Raw genomic sequence first — 20273 nt, forward strand, 5'->3', positions numbered from 1 at the left:
TCGTTTGAATTGTTTTACATAGTAATTTTGGACCTTTTATAGCTAACTATGCGGTATGGGCTTTGCTCATTGTTGAACGCAATACGGTGACCTATACATGCTATAGTTGTTAATTTCTATGTTATTTGGTCTCTTGTGGAAAGTTGTCTAATTGGCAATTATACAACATCTTCTTTTGTATATCTCTACCGTCATTAATTTAAAAACCTTTAAAAGAATCGGTTTTCTTCTCACCGAAAAAAATGAAATCAGATCGGTGCACATTTGACAACTCGCGGATAAGCGTTAAATCAAAAACACAAGCTCAAATGAATCATTAAAAACATGTTGTAGAAATGTTAAAACCGATTTCGTTCATCTACTTGTATCAATCCGGAGTACATTTTGTAAGTTCTTTCTCTTTCACACTATGACCAGTTCTGTTTTTTGGTACCTTCGAGAATATATTTAACAATGTCTTAAACAGTGAGAGATGTGAGAGATGTATCACTTCTAACAGTATGAGTCATTCATTGCTGTGATATGCTTCATTTTTCGAACTAGGTGCCATATTACAAAATTGAAATAAAAAAGTATAACACCACTTGAAATGGCTTTTGTAGTAAAATGTTACATTTTGGAATTTCAAGACTTAACGCCCATGACTTCTAATGTCAATATTTGAATAAAAAGTAAAATCACAAAAGACAACGACCTCCGAAGAAAAATCAAAACAGAAAGTCCCTAATCAAATGGCAAATCAAATGATAAAACACATCAAACGAATGTACAACAACTGTCATTTTCCTGACTTGGTAGAGGCAATTTCCAATGTAGAAAATGGTGGATTGAACCTGATGTTATAGCGAAAAAGTCACACGTACAAAACACACCAGCAAAAATGGGAATATAATACAAACAACACATTAACAAGTCCGATAAATCAGCTCCATTTGAATTTTGAGATTAAAAATCAGACAAAATAAACGTATGTCATAAACCATATGAAAATAAAGCATACTGCTTTGAAATAACTGATACATACAGAGGACAAAAATAACTTTAACCTCTACAACATGTAAGACATAATATTAGTTACACAGTGCGCTTGTGACCTAATACGGTATATATGGGTCAGTAAATTGCATATGGGGTGAGAGCGAAGCACACTATGTAACGAATTTATCTTACCGACTTCTTAACGTGTAAAATTTAGCCTTGTTATCTATCAAAATAAGCAAGCCAGTCTTCAATACTTTTAGCATTAAGAAAGTTCTTCCATTGATCCTACAAGAATAGCAAACGATAACAAGTTGTTAGGTTTAAATGTGTTTAATGAATTTTTTTCAATCTTAATCAGCAATTTCTTCATCTGTCGAAACCTTTTAGATTTTTCTCAGTTTCGTTTTGTTTTTATAAAGGGACGTAACACCACTTCTAACCGTGTATGAAATAAGCCCCGCCTCCCTACTGCCTAAAATGAAATATAAAGGGACGTAACTCAACTAATAACCGTGTATGAAATAATTCCCAGCTCCCTACTAAGCTAATATTCACGCGGACGCTTTTAACCAATCACATTCCTAGAAATGTATAGGAGGTAAGATAATGATTAATATCTCATCTAATTTATTTAAAATAGGATCGGAAAGCAAGCATTTTGAAATGTAAATTAATATTTCAGCACAAAAATGTCTTACCTATGCAAGAAACGTATTTATATTTGTTCGTAGATAAATAAACCATACCAACTACATATTCGTTACGACAGGTACTTTGAGCATAAAGTGGCGAAATAACAAATCACTTTCTACATAAGAAGATGCCTGTACCGAGTCAGGAATATGACAGTTGTTATTTATTCGTGTGATGTGTTTGATATGAAACGCCACAGCCGTCTTCTGTCCTCAGTTACAAGCCTGTAAATCCGTGGTTATCGTTGTTTCAGACCTGTCTATGATATTTGTTTAATCTAAATTGATTTGTTTTAAGTTTGGAGCGATTGTGTTTTCCGTTTGAATTGTGCAAAAAATTGTCATGTGGGGTGCTTTTATAACGTAGTAAACATTTTGGGATTTTCTCGTATTTGAAGCCTGTAAAGTAGCCTGTAATAGCCAGCATGCACGTTAACTGATTACAAACCTCATGGAATCTGTAATTCGAATGCATAAACTTGCCTATTTTTTTTTATTTGCTTGAAGATATTCAACTGAATTATAGAAGTGGTTCTTTTTCAGGTGCATATATGTCCGTATAAGAAACCAATGTTTTCTCTACTACTGTCTTTTAAAATGAACGAAACAAAATAGTGTCGAATATACTTACCAAAACTATATATGAAAACTTAACAAACGTACCATTATTCGTGCTTTAATCCAGTTTTACCTCAGTCATTGCCTTTTACACGTCTGTACAAATTTCATTATTACATCTAACTATATATGTATGAAGGAAAAGACAAAGTGTTTTTAAAGTGATATCCCTCAGAATACGTTTCATAACTATATGATTTTCAGTAATAAAGATAACATCAAATTATCATTCTATTTATTTCAAAACACATCAATTCTTTCGGTTTTTAGTATATCATCCTTTGTATGACTTGTATGGGTAACCTTTGTATTTACCGCCATGACCACTGTGCTGTAAAAAATAAAAGAAGGTTTATTCGGCGAAATGTCAATTGCAGTTGATGTATTGATAGATCATATCTAGAGTGAGCTAAATTGTGTGAGGTACATCCATGCTATTGTATTACGGTTCACGAACACGCATTTTGTGACAATATGACTGAGTTAATCAGAAAAAGTTTTTTTTTTTTTTTTTTTTTTTTAAATATTTTGATAAATGGTTTTGATTTGCTTCTGTGATTTTTTTTATAAATAAAATAACGCCGTAATGAAAGAATATGACTGTCACAGCTAAGAATTTTGGAATTTTTGAATCACCCGATTCGGATTTATCTAAATTAAAAAAAAGTGAGATATATATAAAGTTATGCTTAGTATTATTTTGTTGTAATTCTAGCCGAAAGTTTGGTGACTTATTGGTGCATCATTATTATAAGCAGTTCCCTTTAACATTCTGTCCATTTGTATATTCCAATGTACATGTTCTTCTTATTTTAAGATTAGAATTAACTTGTGTTTCCCTCAGTTTTAGTTTGTAACCCGGATTTGTTTCTTTTTCTCATTACGAACAGGGATATACTACTGTTGCTTTTATTTATATGTACTTTTTACACTTATTTTGATATTTACTGGTGATTGAAATTGTTATTGCTTGTTATTGCATTATACATGTTATATTTACTTGTTGACATTTTCCTGCTTGTATTAACCCAGAACGAAAATTGTATCATGGAACAATAATTGGTAATAAAAGCAAGGATTGCATTGTTATTGATTGCATATTTCAAAATTCTTTTCTTTATGTTTAGTTAACCAACGGAACCCATTCCCTCATTGGTTAAGTACATATGAATATGAAAAAGCTTAATAATCTTATTAATACATTATTGGTCATTTAAGACATCGACTGTTCTGACCAATTTAGTGTATAAAATATGATTTGCATACTATAAAAGAAAAACTTGTAATCTAAAAACACCTATAATTTTTTAATCAATTACACCAGACAATGTACTTATATCAATAAAGCAAAATGTATGAAAGCTTGGATTTTCTAATTCCTACTTCAGTAATAGTCTGTGACACAGAGAACATTGATAACATTTAAATATTACATTCTCAAGAAATCTGCGAAATTTTATATTTCAAGTCTTCTTTTTATCATTTGAAAAAGTTATCATTAAAATAATTTCATCAGCATTATTTCTAATGATTTCCCAATCTAATATCCCTTTTTAAGATACTTATTCAGGCTCAAACACGAAACAGTAAACCCCATGCTGTTAGAGAAAAAGATGAATTTAGACATCCAGAGTTTTTTGTATTTGTTGATGTCTCATACTGATAATTCGTTCATTTTGATTGTAAATCTCAGTTTTTTTCTGTTGAGCTTGTTCACATAATTCTATATCTTGAGCAATGGAAGTATGGCCGTTGTGACAAAATGCTAGTAGTCCATTTCTATTTATGGTTGTGTTTTTTTTGTTGTTGCACTTCAGTCTTTCTATTGTTCCGTTCTTGTCCTCTTGTAGTTAATGTGTTTCTCTCGGTTTAAGTTTGTTACTCAGATTTATTCTCTCTCAATCGATTTATGACTTTTGAACAGCGATATAATACTGTTGCTTTTATTTGTAATGCATAGCAAAGACAATTGTCTTTTTGATAGTAGATACCTGTCTCATTTAGGGATATTTCCCGTTTGAATGGTTTTACACTTGTAATTCTGGGGCCCTGTATAGCTTTTTGTTCGGTGTGGGCCAAGGCTCTGTATTGAAGGCCGTAACTTGACCTATATCTATAATTGTTTACTTTTATAAATTATTATTTGGGAGTTGTCTCATTGGTACTCATACCATATCTTCATATACCTATATAACGTGTGGTATTGAACTGTACTTATTCATAAAGTCGATATCAAAAAAAGGTTGTATTAGGTATATATAAAAAAGATGGTTTATAATATTTTATCAATTTATTTTAAATCAACCAGCCATAGATTAAAATTCATCGATTCCGCTTCAATCGAATATAAGTATGTGTATTCTGAATAATCAAACTTACCCCTCCACTGGAATGTCCTCCACTAGAATGGCTTCCACTAGAATGACTTCCTTTATACCCTTTATACCCTTTCCTATATTTTCTAGATGCATCTATAAATATGTTAATTTGGTTGAGTGATAAAATGATGTCTATCATCGGATTCGATATGTTACAGTATGTGTCAGATAACTTATTATTATGCCTGTACCAAATTAAGTTATTTTCCATTCGTTTGATATGTTTAAGCTTTTGATCAAACTTCTTTTGGCAGACTACCATTTTTTAAATTGCCCTCAATTTGTTCTTTTTGTTATTTTACTTTGAGCTTTATGAATACAATTCCATTCAACACTTATTGTAAAAGCGTTTTTTTTTTTTTGCAATTTAGTTACTTGCGTGTAAGTTTCAATAAAAAATTAGGAATAAGTTTGATAAGATTATAGTTCAATATCTTTATCTCCTGAAAAGCACAGTTTCAAAAATAGCTTTCGAACAAGAAAAATTAGTTCTATCCATAAATAAGATGTGATGTATGAGACAACTCTCTAATCGCAGTGTATACACGATGGTATTAACAATTAAAAACCCGTTTAAACCAAAAATGAAAGTAAAATATTCGCACTATTTATTTTGTCCATGTGTGTAGTTGTATGCTTTGTTGAAATATTTTAAAATTCAGACATCTACGTATCTAATCTTTAAAATTATGTATTGTAAATAAAATGTAGATTATTTACTTACATGAGTTTAAACAAAAAATACATGTAAACGACATATTATCGAATCTTAAATAAAAAAATTGTCTTGAAAAAAATTCTGTTGGTTAAAAGTAAGTACAGGAAACTTGTCTGCTTCAATTCAACTTACCAACTGGCATTGTAACTGATGCCAGCATCAACAGAGCAACAAGGACTATGATTCCGAATAACTTCATGTCTGTTTATTAACCTTGATAACAACTATTCACCTTGGCAGTTTTTGTAAGCTGATATTGTGCATGATTCGATACTAGTATATATATCCTGTATGATTAGCACAGCTTGATGTTACAAATAAGTAATTACATGAGCTTCATACTGTTTAAACGAGTTGATAATAATTTCTTTGAAATGTTATCAATGGTAATCTAGGTTAACCATGCAACATGCATTTTACAAGTCTCTGCATATAACATGCATATAACATGATTTAAGATGTTTAATTCCATAATTATTTGCTTATCGCATGTCTTAAAATTAATCGGCTTAAGAATTAAAACAATGTGAATAAAAAAACGATGTGAAGCAAGACCTACTTTATATAAAAACGCTTTGTTTTTATTTCATAAACATGTTATTTATTTACGTATTGCTTTTGTAATTTTTAATTGTGTTTTTTTTGTTAGGCTCAACTTTTTGACGGCAACATTGTCAAAATTATTCATGTTTGATACAAAACAAAAGCGGAAACAAACCATTTGATGGTGACGGTTATCAAATACATACAAATCATTGTTAAATGACAAAAGTAAAATAATTCTTACATACTTTTGATTTTTTAACCCTATACGCTAACATTGCCTATGTAAATTTAAAAATTGTTTGTATGCACATTGAACGACAAATCTGTGTGTCGTATACAATTTTCTGACGTCAGACACACAAATCAATGAATGTGTTTGTGGATAGATGTTTTTGTATTCTGTTAAATTGTTCCTTTTAAAATGGTTATACGATGATGACTAATGTACCCATATTTTGACTATTTTATTTATTGTGTCTTTTTGGTTAACGCATCAATGAAATTATAACGGAATTTGATGAGACTGTCATCAAAATAGAGGTTAGCGCTATAAAACTAGGTTTAATCCACCATTTTCAACATTTGAAAATGCCTGTACCAAGTCAGGAATATGACAGTTCTTGTCCATTCTTTTTTGATGCGTTTTGTTATTTGATTTTACCATGTGATTATGGACTTTCCGAATTGATTTTCCTCTAAGTTCAGTATTTTTGTGATTTTACTTTTCACAAAAATACTGAACTCCAAGGAAAATTCAAAACGGTAAGTCCCTAATCAAATAACAAAATCAAAAGCACAAACACAAACACATCAAACGAATGAATACCAACCATCATATTCGAGACCTGAATTTAAACATGAATGGTATACATCAATCTAACAGTTTTTCAATGTATAAAAAAAAAGAACAAAATTATTATGCTTCTAATTTGAAAACACGAATAATTTGAAATTAACTAAAATCAATGAAACCAATTTTTATTCATTTTCACCAAAAAATATAATTAGCAACATCTACTTACAAATACGATCCCACAATGTGTAAATGGCAGACAATTGATAGTCGAAACAAGCAAAAGAAATAAATTGCTCTTAATGACAAGAAAGCGGAGAACTAAAGAGAAAGTATGATATACATGATATATGTTATGTATAATATATGATGCTTAATATATATAATGGTAGTGGATTTCGGTTATTGTTGTAAGTAGGACTTCTTCGGAGCTTTAGATTGCTAGAAGCCAGTTTTATCCACCATTTCTACTCGATGAAATGCATTTCAACGCCAGCTATACGACATTTGATTTTCATTTATTTGATGAGTTTGAACTTTTGATATCTCCTTTTGATACATAACTTTCGGGTTTTTTTTTTGATATTTTCCCTCGGAGTTCAGCATTTCTTATATGTTTGTCTTTTCTGAAAGACCATTCACCATAATGTCACTCATTCAATTTTTCTCGATTTTTTAAAATACTCGATAACTATGAGTCATTTACTACATTTATCCTTAATTTAAGTAGATAGTTCTTATATTTTAGTTGACACATTATATGTATTTTTTTTTATTTATTATAAATATGATTTTGACCACTTTTGTGTCAATTGACATATTTTTCATATTGTATACAGTTGATGAAATAATTTTTGCTAGCCAACAGAAAAAATATATGCACATGGCAAACAAAAACTATAATAATTCCTATTCAAACAGTCATTGTCAAGTCTATGCATTTTAAATTCCAATATTTGGAGATTGTGTTTATATGACATAAATATAGCTCACTATACGATTATCAAGCCAAGCATGAGGAAAAAAAATGTAGTCAGTGATTAAAGAGACTGACATGATTAATGTTGAACAATTCAAATGAGAGAATTTTTTTTTTTTTATTAAAATCAGTTATTCAGAGAATTTATGAAGGTCTTTCCACTTCAATTTTATTAATAATTCACGAAAAGCTACTTTCAGGTTACTTTAAGTTTCTTTTGGCGTCAAAGCATAGGTTTCATCATACTGATTCAATAAATAAATGTTTCTATATAAATGTTTGTCTGAAATAAGGGAGATGAATGTCAATTTCTTGTTTAAACAGTGTCACTTCCGGTCGCATGATAGCTTTATTTTTTCTGATTCCAAAAATATATGGTTTCTTAATACTGTTGCTTGAAATATGGGAGATATTTGTACTTCCGGTTTAGTATAATTCACTTCCGGCCTCAAATGATAGGTTTATGTATGCATATTTAAAAACAATTTAGTTTCTATAAACTTTTCCATGAAATAAGTGCAAATAATAGCTACTTCCGGTTTACTTAAGGTCTCTTCCGGTTGATATTATTCTAAGTCACATGTCAACCAAACGTTAGCCAAAGACCCTATGGCTTTATCATGTACCAAGTTGGTGTGATAATCAATTAGCTTAAATTTAATCATGACAGATCCAATAACTCTTATAAGATGTCATTGGATTGTTTTAGATCAAATGTATCATATCTTAATCACAATTAGCAAAACGTTTTACACTAGTTCTTTTATATATATGTTTAAAAATGAAAGAGGAGATCAAGGAACAAGGAAAAGTCAAAATGTAGAATTTGACCTATACCTTTGACTTTTTATTTCTATTCCTTGGACCAAGGACCACAAAACAAGGGACACGAGGTATCTTTCAATTATGGTTTACCAGTTACAAATACATATCATTTATTTCAAATGCATTAGGGGACACAAATCTCATATGTAGTCTTTGTATCGCTTCCGTCAAAATTGAACAAACCATTCTGCGAATATAGCAAGCAATACGGTAAAATAATTTTTGTCTCTTACTTTAACGGTTACGGATGAAATCTCACCACAAAGAAATCAGTATTTGGTTAGATAACTCTTACAATAAAAAGTCTTCGACTTAACAGGTAAGTCTCAAGAGCGCAATAATTGTTCGATGTCATATGCAAAAAATCTAAGCGACAAAGAACAGGGCACGTTACAAATGTGGCCTAAGAAAAACAAAACATCTTCAGAACACAATAGGTCATTCTACATACTAGTTTCAATCAAATTTACAAATAAAAAATATGACAACCAGGAAATAACTACAAACAATTTTTAGATGTTTGGTAAGATATGAGGCATACTTTGTTCTATTGTATCGTATTTTTTTATGTTTATAATGCTTGACGGAACACTTAATTTGGACATAACAAATATATGTGTCTCAAATAAACAAAGGAATAAATCAGAAATTAGACGGCAACAGCTAGTTGACGAAAAGAAAATGTTTTCTGAAAACACGTCCCTCACATGTTACAAATATTTTTTTCAATCTAGCGTATCTAGTGCAGTACATTTTGCTCCATTAAATTCATTAATACAAGTGCTTCACAAAGCAGTCCACAAAACAGTTCACACATTCATCATATGTATTGATCAGCAATAACATTAACTAGCAAATTTCTTGTTCTCAATTCCAAACGACAAGCAATGGTCCAGAGACACAGTTATCGCCATTATATTTTCGTTGTCTGTATAAAGAGTCTCTAGTGTAAACTATATACAAATTTCACACATCTTCCAAATTTATTTCGATATATTATATGCATAAAATAGAAAGTAAGGTGTTAAAGCACATGCCAAAACAATTGTTGCATGGACTGTTAGGTTTAATAGTGATTTGTTCCAGTAAAGAAAGGTAAACAATTAGTACGTCTGACGCTCTCAAACTGATTAAACTCACCCCTAACGAAACATTGTCCATTTCTACGTTAGAGCTGATATTTTGTTCTATAGTTTTGACATGATTTTTCACAAAAGTAGCACGCTACACTGTAAAAATCGTATTTGGTTGGATGCGCTGGTTATAATTTGCGTTTTTCTTTCCGTTTATGCATTTCGAATAAACCATGTTCTCGTGTCTACATGTAAACATCAGCAATGATAACTTATATGTTCAAATGAAAATATTTCACTTAAACTTGTATGGGATTGCCAGACGACAAGTACTTATCTTGAATGTGTGCAGCTGTGTCAGTGCAAAGAGAAAACTCGACATTACCTAGTTTATTTGCATAGCATTAACTGCATTCATCTTACATGTCTTATTTGTACATGTGTAAACCTGTCAGGTTGAGCGAATATTAAAGAAATTATTGTGTAATAAAGTATTCAAAATTACTAAACATACATGGATATATATACCAACCTTTAAGATTTAAATCCTGTCCTAATTTCCTCAAATGTATAACCACTTTCTTGCCTTTGCGTAAGCAGACACGAATAATTAGTGCAACATGACCGTCTTATAGAGGAATGCCATTTGGTACATTCATGTCCAGTGCACGATGATTAATCAATATTGTAGACATCGCAATATCTACAATGTTAACACGATATTGTGTCGACATTGTTTACTTGTTTGAACCTTTATATATTGTTTACATCGTTGACATTGTTAACATCGCGATGTATACAATCTAGAAAATATATTGTGTTTACATTGTTTACATCGCGATGTATACAATGTTAACACGATGTTGTGTCAACATCGTATACATTGTTTCAACCTTTATATATTGTTTACATCGTTGACATCGTTAACATCGCGATGTATACAATGTTAACACGATGTTGTGTCAACATCGTATAAATTATTTGAACCCTTATATATTGTTTACATCGTCGACATCGTTAACATCGCAATGTATACAATGTTAACACGATGTTGTGACACAACATCGTATACATTGTTTGAACTCTTATATATTGTTTACATCGTTGACATCGTTATCATCGCGATGTATACAATGTTTACACGATATTGTGTGTACATCGTTTACATTGTCTTAACTCTTGTATATTGTTTACATCGTTGACATCGTAAACATCGTTATGTATACAACGTTAAAAAGATTTTGTGTTTACATCGTCATATAAACTATGTTGACACTATTTTGTGTCAAATTAGAGCTATAGCATCACATTTAATTAAAATATTTGTTGTTAAAAAAAAACATAAAAATGCAAACTGTATATATGTAGTCGACAAACTTCATTGAATAATTATTATATGAATGAATAAAAGAACTTTTTATTGATATTGTCAACATCACAATGTATACGATGTGAACGATGTAAATACAAAGGTATAGACTTGGTACACATTATTTATACGATGTTGATGATGTAAATGATGTATAAACAATATTCAAACATCACGATATAAACGATGTTAACGTTGTAAACAGAAAGTTATAGAGTCGATATACAACATAAACACGATGTTGACACGATATTGTCAACATTGCGATGTATACGATGTGAACGATGTAAACACAAAGGTAAAGACGTGGTTCACAACGTCAATACGGTGTTGACGATGTAAAAACGATATTGTCAACATCACGATGTATACGATGTGAACGATGTAAACAGAAAGGTATGGACTCTATATTCAACTTAAACAGAACATAAAGATAGGATACAATGTTAACACAATAACGACACTATAAAGTTGACATTGCGATGTTGACAATATCGACAAAACATCGTGCACTGGACATACTTCATTTGGTAAGAAGAAATACATAAAATAACGAGTACTCTCAGATCTGTTCCAAGTGTCTTTTTGATGTCGGGATGTTGGATGTGTACGGATTAATAGTTTAGTCTTAGATGCATGATTTTTTTATTAGTTGTTAGTGTCTTTGAACTAGCTGTCAGATAACTGCGAGTACTCTCAGATCTATTCATTGTGTATTTTTGTGTCGGGATGTATAAGTACCCGGCCACGTCCATTTGTATTTTCGTCCATCTGATGAGTTAAGCCTTTTTCAACTGATTTTTATAGTTCGTTCTTATGCTGTACTGATATATCACTGTCCCAGGTTAGGAGGAGGGTTGGGATCCCGCTAACATGTTTAATCCCGCCACATTATATTTATATATGTGCCTGTTCCAAGTAAGAAGCCTGTAATTCAGTGGTTGTCATTTGTTTATGTGTTATATATTTGTTTTTCGTTCATTTTTTTATACAAATAAGGCCGTTAGTTTTCTCGTTTGAATTGTTTTACATTGTAATATCGGGGCCTTTTATAGCTGACTATGCGGTATGGGCTTTGCTCATTGTTGAAGGCCGTACGGCGACCTATAGTTGTTAATGTCTATGTATTGTTTGTCTCTTGTGAACAGTTGTCCTATTGGCAATCATACCACATCTTCTTTTTTTATATATACCAAACAATTTTTCTCTTGTTAACACGACATCAATTATTTTCATCGGATAGTTTCGGTCTTAACTTCGTTGTTAAGTTTAATCTTGTATCCCAGGATTTGAAATGATTGTTAGTTTTGTATTTTTTAAATGATTGTAGGTTTTGTATTTTTGTTTTGTCGCTGTCTTAAAACATACAATGTTTTATATGAGTACATGGTATTAAAGACACATTTTTGGTAGTCAATTTTAATTTATGCACTATTTGCTTTCTTTGGGTGTAGTTCCGAGTCCAACATAAAAACGAAATAGTGCGAAACGTATTTATTGTGTCTTTTGACCTTATGATTTTGTTGTTTTAACTAGATAAAAACATAAACCAATGTTGAATGGGGTAACATTTTTTTTTTGAAAATTCAGTCTTCTGCTTTTTTTGGTGGTTGGAAAAACTAATCACATGCCTTGTAATATGTTTATAATTATGTAATCAAAAACTGTTAAAAAAGGTTAAAATTCTGTCTCATGAACTTATTGGTTGTAAAAAGATAGCGCGAATATTATGATACCTATCATCAAAACATAATTATGCATAAGAAATGTTTATGAGAACATTAAAACGAAACGTTAACTACCAAAAATGGATACAATTCATATAATCTTTGTAATTTGACAGAAATTAAACAAAAACTCTTTAAATAATGAATTAAAAAATATTCGGATTGTAAAATGTAATAAATTCAACCAATGATTTATTCAGCAAAATATATTAACTCTTCAGACCCAATATAAATGAACCAAAAATAAAATAAATTTCGTTAACTGTACCAATTTATCTGCAATAGATGAGCTTTTCGACAATAAATGCATCTATGTTCAACGCCCAAATGTTTGACAATCTTCAGCTTATCTAAACAAATGTGGAGTTTTTAAACAAAAAAAGACAAACAGAGTATAGTCCAGTGCAGCTAGTGATACCCTCAGGTAATAACAGTCCGTCGGCAGAGATATTGACCTAGTGGTAGTATTACCATTTATGGATACAAATGTTCTTATCTTAATGCGTTTAAAACCTTCATATTGTGGAAATCGACTATTGCATTTATTAGTTTTAACACATGAACAAACGTATCGTCAACTTATAAAAATATAACTTGTTAAAATCAATTATTCACAAATAAAATTTTATTAATTCATAAAACGTTTTAAAAATGACCTAATATTCATCAAAGCTTATCAAAAATCATGTATTTCTAAACAAATTAAGTTCGATATTAAATATACATTATTTTGATGTATTTTTTCGAAAGTTATTTGAAATTCGGTCACGCAATCTTTTGACAAATATGAAAAGCAAAATAGTAATCATCTATATGTATGATATATTTATGCTTTAAATTAAAATCTGATAAGTTAAAGGTTTTTCTTAAGTAGACGTAATTTTTCATTCATCGTTACAAAAAATGGTTATGTTTATCAACACTGTAGAATTAGTTTTCTTCATTTAAAAAATTCCGTAGACATATATGAGTTTGAATTTCTTTAAGTTATCTTTTGTCCCTTTTGTCTTTTTAGAAATGATTAGAATGTTATTTTGTTAAATTTGCAGACTTGTTGTTGAATGTTGTATTATTTCAATAATAATATAATTGGAAAGAAAATATGATAAACACGATATAGGCAAAATGAACATCCAACATGTATTCAAAATAAATCAAATAAAATACTGAACTCCAATTCTGTGTCAGATTTATTGGAATTGTTGTTGTATGTCCGTTCTTCATGTCTGTGACACATGTTTACACAGTTTTTGGCTATTGAACCAAATTATAAATTACAGTGGGTATATACGCTTATGGTCGGACCATATGAGTATATACCCATATGGTCATGGCCATACACGTATGGTACAAATACTCATATTGTCCGGAACATATATACAGTTTTGGCTGAAAGATCCTACATGTTATCACTGTAACAATATAGCCAAGTAAGTCTGTTTGGGATGCACACGCAATTTAGTCAATATAAATGAAGTATAAACAAATCAAACTAGGATAAGCTTTTCACAATGGTTTAGTAACCTACAAAACTAGGTTTAAACCAACAATTTTGTCAGAAAATGCCTGTACCAATTCAAAAATATAACAGCTGTTTTGCGTTCGAATATTTTCAAGCATTTGATAATAAGTTTTTATTGATTTGGTTTTTTAATTTATCTTGGAGTTCATGACTTTTCACCTGTACAAATTATTGCATTCCTCATTTGTAGCTGAAGGACTGAATTCAATTTGGTGACATTTTTTTTTCAACAAATGGAAGTTTTTAACGACCTTGACTGGCTATACAGTCCTTGCACAGTCGGTATTTTTTGTTAAACAGTAAGGCGACATTTTTATCGGATTCAGTTGCTTCCAATTTCAATGCAGTGCACCTTTCTCATATCAATAAAATTGAGAATCTATATGGAGAATATGTAAAAGAGACAACAATCCGGCCTAATAGCAGACCATAGCATAAGGCTTAAATTCCGTTTGACTCATTTTCTTCAGAACCTAATTACTGGATATGTTTCAGAAGGATAAATATTGAAGGTTGGTTGGGATAGAAAAGTTTGCCATCATAACCAATGCTAAAAAGACCTTTGATTCCTTTGATTGTCAGGGATGTTAACATATCCACCTACAATCGTTTAAAATACGCTAAACCATTTATAGAAGGTACACATCGTTCTGCATCGTCAAGAACCTATGCAACAAATTTTGAATTCCATATTTAACATGTTGCAAGAATAAAAAGTATGTCCCTGTCGAACATTAGCTCCAATTCATCGGAGTTTATCGTTTTTTAATACTTTTTTTCTTAATGTTGTCTAAATCCATTCTGTTTGATTCATTATACATATTTATAAATAAGTATTAATTTTATTATCGGCTCTCAGAGGTTATTGTTCTTATTGTTCGTTTTGGCAAATTAAAATACCTGTTTGCAAAAATAGCATAAAATAGATCACAAAACAAATGCGAGAGGGTTTATGATTCAATTACACAAATACGAACAAAATACTTATTGATTCGTTTTCAAAAGTGTACATATACACGGGCGGAACAATTATAACTGCCTTATCTTTAAATCGCGAGGGTTGAACTTTGAAGATGGATTAAATATTTGTCAAAAATCTCCTGCTATCTTCTAACTCTTTACTTAACCTTTGCGTTAACCTTAAACATATATATCATAGGGTTGCAATGAACAATATATTGAGACATAATCGATAAATAACTTATTACCACAGTGTAATATTAGGAGTCAAATCGGTTCTACAAAACAAAAAAATATAATGTTAAATGACCAGAGCAAATATTAATAGACTGACTATGTACACCCATTTCCTATACGAAATCGGCGTGGTTTAACAAGTCTCAAGACGATTTTTGAAAATCCAAAATACTAATATGAAGCATTTTATTGAACTTTTATTTATACAAGAAAAACTCTTTGTTACACAGCATTTTCGTTATTAGAACATACATCATTTAAACTCATTTGTTCAAAATAACATATTTATGAAAAGATAAACTACGTAAAGCTACGGCTAACACATATGGTAAGATGACAAGTTACAAACTGAATTAAATATAGAAAGTCTGCTTCATGTTGTAACATGCAAATTTATCAAAGCTCAAACACATCAAATACATCAAAATAATGTAAAACAAGTATGATAATCCTAATTGGTACAGGCATTTTCTCATGTAGGATCTTGAATTTTCTGTCGAACTAAAATATTTATCATATGATAAAAAATGTACAGTAATAAATACATTGCAATGATTCGACATCCTTTTCATGAAGTTGCTTGACCAAAATTTAGATTTTGATCGTTTAAGATGTAAACGTAGGTAAATCAATAAAAGCTCTTTAAGTTTACAACATAGAGTAATCGTTATTTACATTTGTAGGTTAACATGTAATAAGGTTTCATATACATCTTGTAAAGTTAAAAAAAAGTACAACGATGGAAATGACGGAAGCAGAATTAAAAACATATCAGCATATGACATACATGTTCATGTTTAAATAACACGTACACGACAGTACACGACACGTACACGACAGTAGCATCTCGATTTCAAGGGGACCCTACACGCTTTAAAAAAAAAATCCATTCAAATTTATACTAAGCTGGTACTTGGTAAGACAAGGTTTTTATAATTCCTGTCATCAATAAGAAGGTATTTTTTATACGTTTAGTTTTATTTCAGCTACAATATTTTCCACAAAACGAATTTTCACTGATCAAAGTTTTTATGAATTTTCTAAAAGCTTTGGACACAAAATGATTACTTACTTTATGATGTCGGTTGTTTTATTTGAGGAAAGTAAATTTCTTGTCAGTTTAAAATAACTAAATTCGATTTGAATGTTCAAATAAGTTTTCGATAACGTCATGTTTTCTTTACTTTTTAAAATTGTTGACCATTGAACGTCCACAAATATAATAAATAGATTAAACGGGAGTAACATCATACAGAATCTTCTTTGATATTTTGGTTCAAGAGAATTCAAATACAACTCTTCGAAAACAGAAAAGGTGTCATTTGATTCTTATCTTGCTCATATTCTTAAATCATGTAGTGTGTAGTTCTTTTCTTTAAAATGATAGAGATGATCAAAATTGAGTATGAAAATGGGGATTATGTCAAAGAGATAACATTCCGATCAAAGAACAAACCACACAGCTACTTTAGGTTTAAAAAACGCCAATTTCGGAGACATAAGATAGCTTCGATTACACTTGTAATTTGACTGTTTAAAAAATATACTCTACAACTTTAATAACATGTCTCATCTTGTAACATCTGACAGGTCCCTTCACATTAAACTAACATATATGCCAATTAACATTGCTACTGACAATAGAGAAAGAATACTAATTTTTACACAACGTCACTTCCAGTTGATCTTTTTTCAAGTTCATATGACGTCCAGTTAAATGCAAAGCGTCTTATGGCATTTAATGCACTAGTATGAAGATATCGAAGACTTCGAAATCTAAGTAAAAGTTCATGGTTCTCAAATAAAAAAAAAACCACACAGGTCTATGATATGTATTGATAAGATGTATAATTATGTTATCCTATCAAGCACCTTATTATAGTAAATTATTAGAAAAAGTTAAAACAGAGTACTTCGACCATTTCTATTAGTGGTACGTCATATCTCAACTAGCTATAGCAAAACATCTCAATGTCGATAATTTTAACAGTTTTCGACGAGTTGCAATAGCAAACAGTGCTTAAGATTTAGAGCATGAATTTGACCTTTTTGTTTGACCCAATTTAATTTTTTTAGATCAAATTCATATCAAAAGCATTTAGGGTTATATAATTGTATGGCTAAAAAGTATATATATGTACTATATTAAACCTTTTAGGGGAATAATTATTAGTACCTGTAATTTGTTCGCTAGAGAGTATTGATTATTTTGGAGTGAAAAAAATTTGAAGAAAATACATAAGTAAAACGGGACATAACTCCATGTATTGAACATATCCTCTCAAACATTTAAGAAATGTAATCAATATTATTATTTTCACGGGAGAGTAGACGATTTTAGTACATCTTCATATACAAATTTACAACTAAAGCAATATGAGAGCTTCATTAATAGGGCTATGCTCTTGATCTGGTTTTTTGTAGGGTTCATGTGATTATTTTTAAACCTTTTCTTATTTTTAATTTATTGTTTATGTCCTAAATGCATTTACGAGATTCTAACATTATTAACAGTTGTCTCTAAATTCCAAAGTATAAATCTCTGAGTTTATGCAAACAGTTTTAAACTAAAACTGAACAATTGATTTAAAAAATCGAAATTACAACCAAGACAAGCAGATTCCACATTGAAACATTTACTGTAGAATCTCCATCAGGCTTCAATGTGATGTGGTATGTCTGTCACAACATTTGATCCAAACGAGAGTATTTCACATCTAAAAAGTAAAAAAAAAAATGACTTTAGTTTTTTTGAATAAGCCTATCATTTGATTTTATTAAAAAGTAGAATATTCCAAAAAGAACACAAATCCAGGGTAATTTAAAATAGAAAGTACGTTATTAAGTTGCAAAATGTAAAGTACAAACAAATAAAGAACAACTGTCTTATTTCTGGATTGAAAATTACCGAATTTCAAGGTAGACCCAAAACGGAAAGTACCTTATCAAATTGAAAATCAAAAACTAGGTTCAGGCAATTTCTTTTCTAGAAAATGCTGGATTACCCCTGATTCTATAGATGTTTTAACCTTGAACTCTATAAAAAAAAAAAACAATTCTGTCAACAAAGAAAAACAAAAAAGCATAGACACTCTATAGACACAACACATAAGCAAAATTCAAAGACAAAAATACAAAATATGACTATTGCACAATTAAATAATTGCGACATGTATGAATATCGAACCATGTCAAAAAGATATTTGTTAAAAAACAATAAAGGTTAAAATGTAGACACCTATAAATAAAACGAGAACACGTTAGTAAGATGATAGACATGCAAGTACTGTAATCTATAATTTAAAACCATCCTATACTATTTGTGAAGTTTATACAGAATAGTTATCAACCAAGTCTTTGTATCTTCTGGTACACATTTTTCTAAAAGGAAAAGACGTTCTTGGATATATCCCTGGTTCCAGAAATTTTCAAAACATGTCTTTAAAAATACAATAAGATGTAGTTATAAAAGAGAAAAACGTAAATACTTTCTTCTAACAAACCTATGCACAGCGCTTTGAAAATTAAAAACAATACAATCCTTTGACTCTCCATAGCTCCGTGCACACCTCAATTTTGAACTCTTGATGTCATCAATTTTAAGCATGTCAGACCTGGTATCATCTTTACTACAGCTGTCAAAATATCCAGCAAATCTGTCTGAAACTGTATCAAGTTTGTTATATGTATTTTTTGAAAGGTTTATTCACAATTCAGTAGCATATATGTAGGACTCGGAGGTGCGATGGTGACGCCGAAGTGCGATGGTCACGCTGAGGTGCGATTGTCTACGCCAAAGTGCGATGGTCCGTTCGCTGATATGCGATATCTATCAAACGCATGATGGCGAGTTTAAAATTATACAGATTAATTTGAGAAATACATGTAGATGTAATAAATAGTTAGTTACTGTATAGAAATCTACATTCATTATTTGCTTTGTCTGTCCTTAATTACAGTTACATACTAAATGAGAGATCGTCCACCTTGATTTTCTACATGACTTTTTTGTGGACTTTATAATTCTAAACTAACAATTTATCTTTACTTTGTTGCTCTTACAAGATCGTCGTTTACCGTAATATTATAATACGGACAATATGTTTGCTAACCCATATGTTTTAAAAGAATGGCATACTCCAGCGTATACGTAAAAAGGAAACGTTTGTAGATTTACAAAAAAGTCGCAACAGAAGTTTAAAAAATCATCCCTGTTTGCTGTTGTAATTAAATTTTGTAAGCCTCCCAATCAACTTAAAAACCTGGAAAACTGCTTCTTACATACAAATTGTCTTCTTCATAGACATATAGTATAAAAAGCATTGAAAATATAGTTTGTATAGACCATCGCCCTTCAGTGTGACCACCATCGGACTTCGGCGTAGCTATCAACAAGATAGCGTCACAATGCCACCATCGCACCTCAGCGTGATAAAAAACGCACACCCACGTAAACCATCGCTTCTCAACGGGACCATCGCAGTTCGGAGTACCATCACGGTTCAGAGTTCATATATTCGTATGAAGAAGTCTATTTTGGAGGGAGATTTAAGATAAGACTTTTGGATGTTCATCTTTACTTGTATAAAAACAAACAAAAATGTTATGTACTACATCATGTACATGTAAAGTTGCATATTTCATGACAAAAATTGTTTTTCACGTCTATGCTTAAAATATAGCTGGTATTTCATCGCTGCATTTCAATTCAAAGTTGTCGGTTTTGACATTTGAATCAGTAGTTTGGACATTTTATGGGCTTTGTATCTTTACGGTTTTATCATTTAAAATAAGGTTATACTCATTATACTTTTGTTATTGATAAAATAAGAAAGAAAGGATTTTCTGTTCGAGC

The 20273-nt window shown here is 30.5% G+C and overlaps 1 protein-coding gene across 1 annotated transcript; it reads right to left on the bottom strand.

Moving 5' to 3' along the window:
* Positions 1-2565: 2565 nt before the first annotated feature.
* Positions 2566-5586, bottom strand: LOC143043018 (uncharacterized). Its single transcript, XM_076215516.1, has 3 exons — positions 5520-5586; positions 4671-4762; positions 2566-2622 (listed from the first exon to the last, which is right to left on the bottom strand). The coding sequence occupies exons 1-3, from the start codon at positions 5584-5586 to the stop codon at positions 2566-2568; spliced, it is 216 nt and encodes a 71-aa protein (XP_076071631.1).
* Positions 5587-20273: the final 14687 nt, after the last annotated feature.

The sequence above is a fragment of the Mytilus galloprovincialis genome, chromosome 8, assembly GCF_965363235.1.
Source record: "Mytilus galloprovincialis chromosome 8, xbMytGall1.hap1.1, whole genome shotgun sequence".
In the NCBI taxonomy this organism is placed as follows: Eukaryota; Metazoa; Mollusca; class Bivalvia; order Mytilida; family Mytilidae; genus Mytilus; species Mytilus galloprovincialis.